General features: G+C 34.2%; 1 protein-coding gene across 1 annotated transcript in view; it reads left to right on the top strand.

Annotated features, from left to right (window-relative positions):
• The window catches only part of LOC111518992 (calponin homology domain-containing protein DDB_G0272472-like), a 56,439-nt gene that overhangs the window by 29,501 nt on the left and 14,784 nt on the right, over positions 1–12,154 (top strand). Inside the window, exon 3 of the mRNA XM_023177495.2 lies at positions 8,615–8,750. Within this exon, the coding sequence (XP_023033263.2) occupies positions 8,615–8,750 (136 nt within the window). The remainder of the gene's footprint in view (positions 1–8,614; positions 8,751–12,154) is intronic.

The raw sequence follows: 12,154 nt of genomic DNA, 5'->3' as shown, positions 1-12,154 counted from the left end.
ATTCGAGTAGCAAAAACGATCTCAGTCTGCTTGGGCTTTCAATATACGTAGGGTAACTCTTAGTCGATTCACCATAATTTAACTCTAACATCTCTTGGATATTTTGTTCTTTTGTTTTAACAGCATTTCAACAGTAAAACAGTTGCGAACAGAAAATGTTAATTGAGTGTAATGTTAATTACGTTCAGGTATTTAAGCCTTTGTAAATTGTGAGTATGCTTGCGCTCGCTCAAAAGATCCTAGTATCGCTATACGCATCTCAAACTGTAAGTCAAAGCGAACTCTGCTGCCACATACACCCATTAAGTCAGTTGTTGTTAAACTGTAAGACAGATACATACATATGTATGAAATTCATATATTTTTGTCTTATGTACTATAAATGATCACCAACATTTGGTTTTCGCAACTTTTAGATCACAATCTTGATGACTTTGAGTTACTAGAGTTATTGGTAATGACAGTTTAAAGGATATATTAAAAAAAAAAATGAAATATATGCAATTGCTGTATACATATGTAACTAGTTAGGCGACAGTCCCACGGGGCACGTGTTATACACAGCCTTTCTCGTTAACAAGAAGCAAAGGAAATCATCTTGAAGATCAACTTGCTTTTTAATTAGAATTCTAAATGTTTCAAAGCGAAATGGCTCGTGTAGCTTGGGTTCTATCTCTAACTTATTCTTTTTTTTTTATTTTTTGTCTCGACTTTATTAATATTTATGTCTAGGGCTTAAGACAAGAGTCGAATGCCTGATGAGCCTTTGCCACGTACCATAAGAGAGCGCCACAGCGCACAGGTCAGTTTGCAGCTGCAACAACAAGAACAACAACAACAACAGCAAAAGCAAAAAGTGAACAGAACATTATCAAAGTCCATCTTTTGAGCTTGTATACTGTTCTGTTCTGTTCTTGATGGCATCTAATGATGATAGTTCCGCATAAAAGTATAAAAAGAAAAAAAATATATAATAATAAAAACAACAGCAATCGAAAACCTAACCTATAATTTATGTGCTTGAAATTCAATTTTCATTCAACAAAAATTGCAAACAAACACCGCGCCGGTGGTCTTTGGTTTTGGTTGCTGCTTGCTTTAAGCTTTAAGACTGAGTCTGGGAAAAGAAGTCCAAACTCGGGGTAAGTTTTTAGCTTGAATTGCTTTTGCCAAATGTATGGGTATACACACATGTGTGTGTGTGTGTGTGTGTGTCTGTGTGTGTGTGTATGTGCGGCGTGAGATTTCGATTTTTGCTGAATCTGAATGACTCAGACCCATGTGGGGTGATGATCCTGGAACTCCAGTCTAATCTCTTAGTGTGCAGAATGCAGTGGGAACTCCAGCAAATGCTGCCAATTCAACTTGGCAAATAAATAAAACGTTGCCTTTTATACAATATATATTATACATATTTCTCTATCAATAATTCTTGTTTATTATTCAAAATACCTTTGGTAGATTTAGTACAAAACTTTTGAGAATACATTTTGTAAATACAAAATAGACAATAGATATTAAGGTTTTAAGGACTAAGTTATCACACCATGGCACAATACCATTCACCGCTACATTTACTTGCAATTGACAACTAGTTTTAGCGTTGAAAACATGGTTAGGTCTTTACAATTTTGGAGTTTTTAACAAAAGTCTGCTGATAATAAAACTTGGTGATTCTTGAAATAGCTGTAAAGATAACCTGCTCATCTATTTGAGCTTCTTCTTTTGAAAGATTAAACTTAAGGTATAATTCAAATTTCAAAATGATCTTAATCTAAACAAATGAAAAGATAATACTGTGATGTAAAAAAAACGAGTATTTGGAAATAAATTTTGTGCTTAGGCTATATCCAAGTGCAGAAGTTTTGAACTCACAAAGGTTGAGAGTAATACGTAGCTATCCCAAAAGAAATTTTATTGATTACTTCATCGCTTACGTAAGGCTCACTTGGTATACAGTCTCATACATTTCTAGATTACTTTTCTTATTTTATATGGGCATGGTCCTCGGTATCTACCGAGTGGCCCAGTCATTTAGTCAACTGAACAACGAGGATCGGGGTTCGAATCCCAGGCTAGTGTATGGATGTAGTTTTCGTTTAAGCCGAAGGCCTTAGTTGCCAGTGCTTGTAAAATATAGTTAGGTTGATAGTTTATAACTATATTCTATACTTTAATAATAATAATAATAATAATAATATGGGCATGGCCGCCTTTCACAGTATCGGCTGTAATGTATATATAAAGTGTGATTTGATCATAATAATACATATTCAAAACTATAATCTAGTTAAGACAACGTTTTATGGTTTTATGGCAAAGTCAAGTCAGCTAGATATTGAATAGATTTCATTACAATTTTTGCACATTTTTAAAGAAAATTCTATAGGATATTATACGTTTGAGAGACAAATCCTTTAAATGTCTTTTAGGGCTTTTACTTATCATGCTTCACTGTAGTTTGCTCTTGGTGTTTTTTATTTGTTGGTTCTTTTTTTGCTTTTGGCTCCAGACCCAATAAGGGCCACACACGTAGCACGGAAACCTTGTCAGTCAGTGCCATGACGTCACTCAGTCAGTTCGCCTGGCAGTCAGTTAGTCCGTTTTGTTTCATTTCGCCAGTCACTCATAAATATCCGAGCCGCCATTTGTGCTTGTATTTCTTTTATTTTTCTTTTTTTGTTTGCCGCGTGAATTTCACACCTTTTTTGAATTTGCTTTCACTTTTTCTTTATTTTTTGTTTTTTTTTTTTTTTGTTGGTTGCTCAAATTTTATTAAAACGCATATTCCTTTGGTTCTTTTGGATGACTAATATTTAGATATACACACACACGCTTACGCATACAAAGCATCACTCTGTTTCCCATGGATTGACGTGTTTTTTATGGTTTAGTTTAGTTGTCGCTGAAAAGAATAAAGATGGAGAATAAGACTTCTTGCAAATCAGTCAAAAGTCAGTCAGTCTGGGGGCCAAACAATTGCGCATGTAATTCCCAGAATCTGACAAAAGTAAAGACTTCTATAAGTCCAGTGTAAAGAGAGTCAGAGTCTAGACTGGGCGACACTTTGTCGCCGAAGGTCCAGACTCCAACTGTTCACCCTCATGCAAGACATCCCTAGACCTCTCCCCGCCCCACCCCGATTACCCGATCGTACCATTTGCCATCCATTCGCTATGCGCCACTAGTCCAGGCCAGCCCCTACCCTTTCATCTACCACTTCTCCAACCTTTCGTCGTCGTCCTCCCCCCTGTCCTGGCCGTTGCCATTACCATTGCCTTCATCGTCGTCAGTTCGTCCCTATCAATGCAACCAGCATACCGCGCTCAGGTTTCAGTTTCAGGTTTTTATAGCGCTAAAGTTCTTATTTAATTTTTGTTTTTTGGTTTTCTTTTTTTTCTGTTTTTTGTTTTGTGTTTCATTTTTTTTTTTTTGCTTTTTTTATTGCTTTTTTTTTTGCCTTTTGTTTGCTGTCTTAGCACGAAATGCAAGATATTTCATTCTCTGGTGTTGGCTGCAGTTGCGTTTGCTTTGCTTGCTTTGTGGCTTCTCATTTTCATTTTAAATGAAGTGTCAAAGAGTTTAAATAGCTTTTGATGCCCCTCACTCAACAGCAACTGCAACACACAACTGAAGTGAATGAAGTTGTTTCTCCTTCTTCTTCTCTGGCCATAAATGAATTTTCCTGTTGTTTGCTCTTCCCTACTCGTAACTAATGATTGCTTAGGAGGAAATGCAATTAGCTAGAGTTCTAAAAGTCAAGTGTACGTATTGTGATTGCAAAATTTCTTTGTAAATTTGTGAATTGTGTGCGATCAATTAAACAAAAGAACTAAAATTTATCCCAACCCCTGCTAACTCTGGGTAAATAATTTCTTTCAAGTGTTAAGAGAATTAAAGTTAAGCGAATTAAATAATATAATTCTATAATCTGTGTGCAAAATCCTAGATTCATAATAACTTGGTGTATCAATATTTGATCAGTTCGTTGTTCAGTCTTAAATCACTTCAACCGTACTCCCATTATCACCTTGAACAGTCTTAACAATTTCCCTGTTTGCTTTTGCCTTTGTTTTTTTTGGATTGTTTAGTATTTTGTTTTTGTCAAATACTTTAAGCTTCCTTGACAGGTTGCCTGCCCGTCGCAATGTGTTCACTCGACTGACTGACTGACTGACGACTGGCCCGTTGATGGGTTGAGAGGGCTTTGGCATTGTTATTGCCGTTGTATCTTGTTCTTACTGCTGATGTGAATGATGTTCTAAAGGCCACTCGAAACCAACAGCGCCTGTCGCACTTCATTTTATTTTTTTGCACAAAAACCAAAAACCAACACGTAAAACAAAACGAATCTTAAAAAATATGTACACGAAAAAGACACAAAAAACAGCAATGCATATTAACAAGTTATAAAAAGCTTCCGTATAGCCTTTTTGCAAATATTTACAGTTGATGGTTATTTATTTTTTTCAATTTAATAAGGTACAAAGACAAAAAACACACAGAACCAGGCAGCAGAGCTATGTAAATTGATATAGCCCGGTAAATTCCAAAAGGGAATCGAGATGACAATGACTCTCAAACTGTATGTTCAAGTGGCCGTTGGCTGTGGCTGCTGTGGCGGCTGTGTCAGGTTGTTATTGTTGTTGTTGTTGTTGTTGTCATTTTTGGCTTTAACTGCGGTAGGTTTGTTTGGTTTTTGGATTTTCCATACCCTGTGCATATGCATTAAAGTTCAAGGGTATATAAAGCTAAACCGAAAGCTGACTAAATATTCATATGAAAATATATTTGATTAGTAATAATTTACAATTTAATAGCCAAATTCTAATGAGATAAACTTAATATACAAAACGTTGTGCGACTTCTTAATATTTTTTTTCAAGTTATTGTATCATTTTGCAATTTTCAACTGTTTTCTCCTTCAAAACCCTTTTAAAATTCTTAATTTAGTTGGACTGCTTCGACTAAAAATAATTTATCAATTCATAATAGAAATCCTAACCTAAACAAATTGAAATTAATATTATACATAAATAAACAAAACAAAACAATATAGAATGCAACAACTAAAAAAAAAATATATATTTATTTATTTCAATTAATAAAGAAATATCAAGGCAAGATAATACAGAAATATCTCAGAGCCAAGAACAGTTAGCACTTAATTATAAACTAACAATAAGTAAGCTTTAACTATTTATTTAAGTAATATCAAAGTACTATACAGTTAGTGGAATAAAATTTAATAAATGTAAATCAATTTTTAACTGCCTTCCGAATGAAGAGTGTCGCCAAGTCGATGAGCCGCAAAAGATAAAGAAATTTTGTTTTATTTTGGCTTGTTTGATCTTTTGGCGTGCTTAAGTGGCTGACGGCGTTGATGGGACAGCGTGTGAATGGATTGAAAATTGTAGGTAATGCCTGCAGAATTTGTTGTTCGCAAGGTTGAAATACAATCATTCTTTTGGAAAAGCTGTAGAAATTCTTAACTGATTTCATATCGTTTTCTTTCATCATTATCAGACACACAGACACACACTTACTTACAATCATGTTGCTCTAATGATAAACCATTCATTCTAGAATCTCATTAAAAACTCAAAACGAAAAAGAAAAAAAAAATAGCAACAAAAGGAAGAAAAACCATTGCAAAGCATTTTCAGCTTTTTCTCTAGATTTTTCCTTTCCATTTTTCCCTCCGTCTCCCTTGGCTAGCTCTCCTCACTTCCCTTTGCCGCATTTAATGTTCAATGCTCTTCCCCCATAATAAATTCAAATGCTGCGCTATCAATGGTAAATGTCTCTAAACCAAAAGGCTAGATGCCAGAAGGGAGCAGAGGGCAGCAGCATAAGGGGTGAGGTTGGAGAGGAGATCTGACTAACAACAACAACAACAACAAATGCAATTACAAATAATATGCAACTTGGTCGTTTATCTTTATCTTATTTATGAAAACGACAACAAACCGACAAATGCAATTTATGTGTTTTTGTTTGTTGCTGGTCAATGCAAAGAAGGGCACAGAGAAGTCAGAGCACGGACAATCCGGACTCTCCAATGCTGGATTGGAGATTGGGTGGGGATTGAGGATTCGGGGAGTCCCGGGAATCGTATCAGCACCACCACCAGCAGCAGCAGCAGCTGCTGTGGCTGCTCCTGTTGTTGTTGTTGTTGCTGTTGCTGTTGCTGTTGTTGCTTTGATGGAAGCAGCAAATAATGCTGCATAATGGACAATGCTTTAGGTTCGCCATGGCATGGGGAAGCTCTGGGGCTATGATGACGCTCCCCAAAAAAAATAAGAGGAATAAAAAAAAAAAACACTGAAGATGGAAAAAGTATAGAAAAGCAAAGCCAACTAGGAAGAAGAAGTGGCAACAATTGTCGGGCATTAGAGAGCATCAGCAGCAACAGCAACAACAACAACAACACCAACAAAAACAAAATATAAAACGTTGGCAAAATAGAAGAATGCGAAGCAATTTGTTGAAAGTGTGTATAGTAGATGGTTTGGAATAGGTCCTACTCTGCATAGTGGAACTAAATTCAATAAACGAATAAATTGGATCACAAAATAGTTAGCCATGTCTTTTGCTACATCATTTAGTAAAGAAAAGTTATCTGAATAATTCTTTGAAACTAAAAAATTTGATCATTCACAAACATAAAACGATTTTATTTTCGACTAAATTTGAGAGAAAATCATGTGGACAAATTTATATGGAAAGCAAATACAGAGCTTAAATCATAATACTGTTTCTGTCTAATTTTGGAAACTATAGAATCTACATGGAAATCGATCATTCAGATTATGGCCAAGCTAAGTACACGAACTCTTTGTTAACTACAAGAGATTCTTAACACCAAACAAAGAAAGTCTATAGTCAAATGATTAGTCAATTTTATGAATTATTTTCTTTAAACATTTTCAATATATAATTTTGCAGTTTTGTGCCAATGTTTCGAGCTATGTTTTTCTTCACCAAGTCTAAGTCAGTGGCAGGGTCAGAGTCAGACACCGAAAGAGCAGTGCATCATCGAGTGGCATTGAGATTTGGGATTGCTGCTGCTGTTGCTGCTTCGTTTTTGCACTCGAAACAGAGAGTCCTAGGGTAGGGCTTGGGCTCCTTCACATAGCCTAGCCAAGCTTAGCCTAACCTGGAAGTAGGAAGTGGCTTGAAAAATGGAAAACCCTTTTGGCACGCAAAAAATCAACAAAAATAAATCGCCAAGAAGCAACAGCAACAGCGGCAGCAGCAAATGGTTGCAACTTGCCACAAATATTGCGTTTAATAAGCGCACAGCCACAGAGACAAATGGTGTGTGGTGCTGAGGGGAGAAGGGAGAAAGGAGGAAAGGCTATGAAACAAAAGGCCAACCTGTTGCTGGACCATCCAATGTTGCCTACTGCTGTTGCTGCTGCTGCTGCTGCTGCTACATCTTCTATTGATAGTCAATGACATTTTGAGGTGGTTTGTGGTAGGGCTGAGACTGCAACTGCAACTAGGACTGGGACTTTGACTGCAACTGCGACTGGGACTGGGACTTGGCCATAAAAAACGCCAAAGCTTCTTTGTTGCTTTTTGCTGCTATTGGTGGTGTGTGCTGTTGCTGTTGCTATTGCTGCTGCCGTGACTGCCATTGAAATCCTATAAAAATGTTATCTTAATGGCTTTTATGTTAGCGAAAGCCATTAAAACAACAAAAGCCAAGGCCCAGCCGGAGGTTGCCTATGTGCCTCATGTGCAACAGGCGACGCTTTCGAGTACTGCAAATAAAGTAGGATTTTACTCAATTGTGCGATTGATCAGCCTAACAGGCAAAAACAAAATAAAAGAAAAAAAAAAACAAATCCAATCCATACCAAAAAAAAAAAACCAAACCAAAAGCCAGCAAAAAGAAAAACACTAAGAAGAAGAAGAAGCCCACTGTTGTGAAAAAAACTATGCCCATTGGGATGGGCAATTGTTAGGGTTTTCCTTTTTTTTTTCATTTTTTTACCATTCTCATCTCTTGATGTAGATTATGCAGCTTGCAGAACGTTGAGCTTTAACTATTTACTAGATAAATTAGTCGAAAAGCTAGTAAGAAATTCTTTTCAGATATGAAATTGGCATTGAATCCATTGAGTCCATTAGTTATTGCTTTGATTTTCATCATAATTTAATAATAGTTATGATTTAATAGTTGCACATACAAATCAGAAAGTTTTTCTTATCGCTTTATACCATAACTTATTAATAGTTTTTCTTATATAGTTTTTTGCCAAAAGGGCAGAGAACAAATTGCCAACAAGTCCACCAATCCACTCCCTTTTCCGTTCAAATGTTCAAATGTTGGCATAAATCTCTTTTTCATGCGAGGCACAAAAAAAAAAGGAAACAAAATAAAAAGAACGAACACAAAAATTGCAGTTTGAACAATTTTGCAGCACCTTTGCTGGCTGCTCTTGCTGCTGAGTCAACAATTGAACAATTTTGTGATAACAAAAGGTAACAAATAAACAGAACCACTCTTTCTACCCACAACAATACAGAACAAAAGCTGCCAACACGCCGCTGAACTCGACTGTATACCAACCATTTATATACATATATATTTCTATATTTGTAGTGCAAAATGAAAATGGGTATATTAGCATATTACAACAATTAATCCAAATGGCTCCTGATCATTTCATCAACGTCAGACTAAGATTATTTTTAGCAATCAGTTTGGGTTTCAAAATTACAAAGAAAAGTTCTGAAAGGTAAATATTTGTCCCAAAAACCTTAATGTATCATTAATTTATTCATAAATTTTATATATTTACACTACAAATGGGCATTTTCAATATATCTATCGTCCGACAATAAAACAACAAATTTGGATTTAAGGCTAGAAGTAAAAATATGAGTTGACATTAAGGGAGAAAAAAATAGAGGTACCTTTTGACGTACAATTATTATTATTATTATTATTCAAGTTTAGGATAAAGTTTATAAACTATCAACCTAACTTCGGCTTAGACGGAAACTATTGTATTTGTATTGTATTAAAGTATATGATATAGTTGTAAACTATCAACCTAACTACTTCAAAAGAGAGCCTGGGATTTGAACCCGGATCCTCGTTGTCCAATTAACTTAATGAGTGGGCCACTTAGACAACTCATCTACCGAGGACTGCTTTGATGTACAATATATTTTATTTATTTATGTTTCTAAATCATAATTAGTTTATTTTCGAAGTTAGCACGTTTCAAAGTCTTTTGTTAACATTGAATTTTTGAGCCCTGGTAGACTTTTCTTTGGTTTGTTATACTAATCAGTTTAGATATAAAGAATTTAATTAAATATTTCTACATAACATTAATTTAATATTGATTTCACTGGCACCTGGTACGGCAAATAAGTTTAAGTTGATTAGAAAAGTAAATCAATTTATATGGATAAACTGTGTAAAGCGAAAAAGACGAAAACTTGGTTGTTATATTTATTAAATTTATTTGGGAAAATGGTTTCACAGTTCTTTTCTTTCCTTCCTTTGTGAACAAATACAGTTGAAAATCTATTGGGCTCTTGCTTTGCGATGTCAGATTCAACGTCACATTCAAAACTATTTCATTTTCTCTCATTTTTTTGTTTGCTATAATTAAAGTACATCATCATCCATGTATTAAAACAGTATTGAGTTGAGTGAAATAGGAACTTAAAAAAAATATTAATATATTTTCGAAGTGGAATTTGTATTAACCGAATGTATAGAAATATTGTATTAAATTTTTGACTTATGATTTAAAGATTTTTTACTGTATTCATTCTCACCAAATAAAAAGTGGAAACTGACATAGAATAACTCTTCATTTAAATACCCTGTAGTTTGCCCATATATGTTCTAAATAATACTGTTGGAGTAAATCTTGAAATGAATGTTTTAATAAAACTTGAAGGTTATCCATTCGAATTCAGAATACTCATTTAAGGCACTTGGGGTATGCACAAAGAGCTGGACTCTGGCATTGTAAGCTTTGCCAATCTTTTTTTGCTTTATTTAGTTGAAATTCTCAACTAGTTTTAGCGTTGAAGACATGGTATTGCCAAGTCTACTGATAATGGAACTTTTTTTGAAGATTGACCTCAGCCGACTTGGAAAAAATAAAAAAAAATTTCTTTAGGGGATTAAGCGAACAGCTGTTCAGTTTTCAAAACAAACTAAAGTCTTCGTTTGTCTGATATTCGATTCAGTTATATAATATTTTTATTTTCCAAATCTAATTAGTTAAATATGACCCATCTAAAGCTTATATTTTATTTAAGAGTATTTTAAAAACGTCATCAACCTGAACTGAAAATTTGTTTCAAAGTTTTTCTAGTTTTCTTTTATTTCATTCATATGTATGTATTTTTATTTTTTTTGCATTTTATTGTGTGTTGACTCTCCCAGTGTGTTGTTTCGAGTGTTGTGTGTCGTTCATGGTGTGGTATGTTTATATAGAAACGACTAAGAATTGGCGGCGCCGTCGCCGCTGTTGGCCCAAGCTTTATTATTATGAATTATGACCACGTTGACAGTTTAGTGTGTAGTAGAACCACAGCCCAGATCCAGAACCCAGACAAAGACGAGGGCGTATGGAAAACTTGACAGCTGCTCGCAGCAGCAGCAGCAACAGCAACATCTGAGGAGACATGGACCGATGTATTATTCCTGGTATTTGATTTCTTGTTCGTTTTCCATTTTATGTTTGCTTGTGGTTTCCACTGTTTGTCTGGCTGACTGGCTGGCTGGCAGCTCTATTTCTTATTAATAATGTGATAAAAACTGTCAGAGACTCTCGCAATCCATTCCACTAAATTAAGCAATTAATTTCACATTTATATAAGCCGACAACTACAACTTCAACTATAAATTATTTGTAGAGTTTAAAGTTGTTGTTGCTGTTATTTCTTTATATTTTTTCTTTTGGAGTTTTTTTGTTTTGTTTTTGTTTTTAATTTCATTGGACAAGATTATAATAAATCCAGGCGGCCTGTCACAGCTTATTATATTGGTGGGCCATCAAAAACAGAAAAGAAACAACATACAAGAGTTAAAAATATTATGTCCAAACCATGTCAAAAAAAAAAAAAAAAATTGTTGTCGTTGTATTTTTTTATGTTGTTGTTGTTTTTTGTTTCTTTCCTTAAATCTTAAAGGCAGTCACATAATTTCATCTCTGACTTAATCAATAGTGACGTAAGGCATAAGGCGGAAATTCCTTAACAAAAGTAAAGAAACAATGAAAAATAAATTAATAAATAAAAATCTCATGAAAACTGAAAGTAAATAAGATTATAATCCGAACATTGAGCGTAATAAATCATTAATAATATATAAATTAATAATATATAAATATTCTCGTATTAGATATTCTTAAGAAATTTCATATTTTTTAAGCAATTTATTTCTCTTTTCATTGTTTTTCCTTTTGTAATTTGAGTCTCTCAATCAAAGTAAAAGTAGTCACAACATAGACAATTAAAGAATTTCATTAAAAAATATAATTAATTTACTATTACAACTTACAAAATGTATTTACTGTCCAAAAATTGTAACCAATTACTAAAACAAAAAATTGTAAACTTTTTTTTTTATTTACAGGTGAGTGTCTTGCAATTGCTTTTCATTTTTCATTTTGGGTAAGTCTCTTGACCTTTTTGTAGTTCTTTCTATTGGCTAATTTTCGTTTTTTCTTTAGTCTTTCTAATTACCTGACAAACAACAAAAGCTCGAAAAATAGCAAAGAAATATTAAATGCAATTTCATTCCCATCATTTCCGATTCCCGCGTTAAAAGAAGTTGGGGGGGAAAAAAAACCGAAGAGGAAACCTAATTGAAATTACGCAACGTTCATTGACTCTTAAAAAAATTTTTCTGAACATATTAGGCGTTTCTCGTTTATTTTGCCAAGTCTTTTATTGTGGTCACCAGCTAACCAAGTTTTTAGACTATCTATATAGTTGGTTTTTTCACTTTTATTATTAGATAGCTGAATGTCTATTCTTTCCCTCTCACTCACTTACTCTTTCTCTCCTTCGTCTTGATCTCTGAAGTATTGTAATGTAATCGCATTAGTAAGCTTTATAGCCTTCCCTTCTATTCTCATTACCAAAATTAGCAGTAGAAAGAGTAAGC

This window comes from Drosophila willistoni (assembly GCF_018902025.1).
Source record: "Drosophila willistoni isolate 14030-0811.24 chromosome XR unlocalized genomic scaffold, UCI_dwil_1.1 Seg143, whole genome shotgun sequence".
Taxonomy (NCBI): Eukaryota; Metazoa; Arthropoda; class Insecta; order Diptera; family Drosophilidae; genus Drosophila; species Drosophila willistoni.
This window is presented reverse-complemented; position numbering and strand designations above follow the sequence as displayed.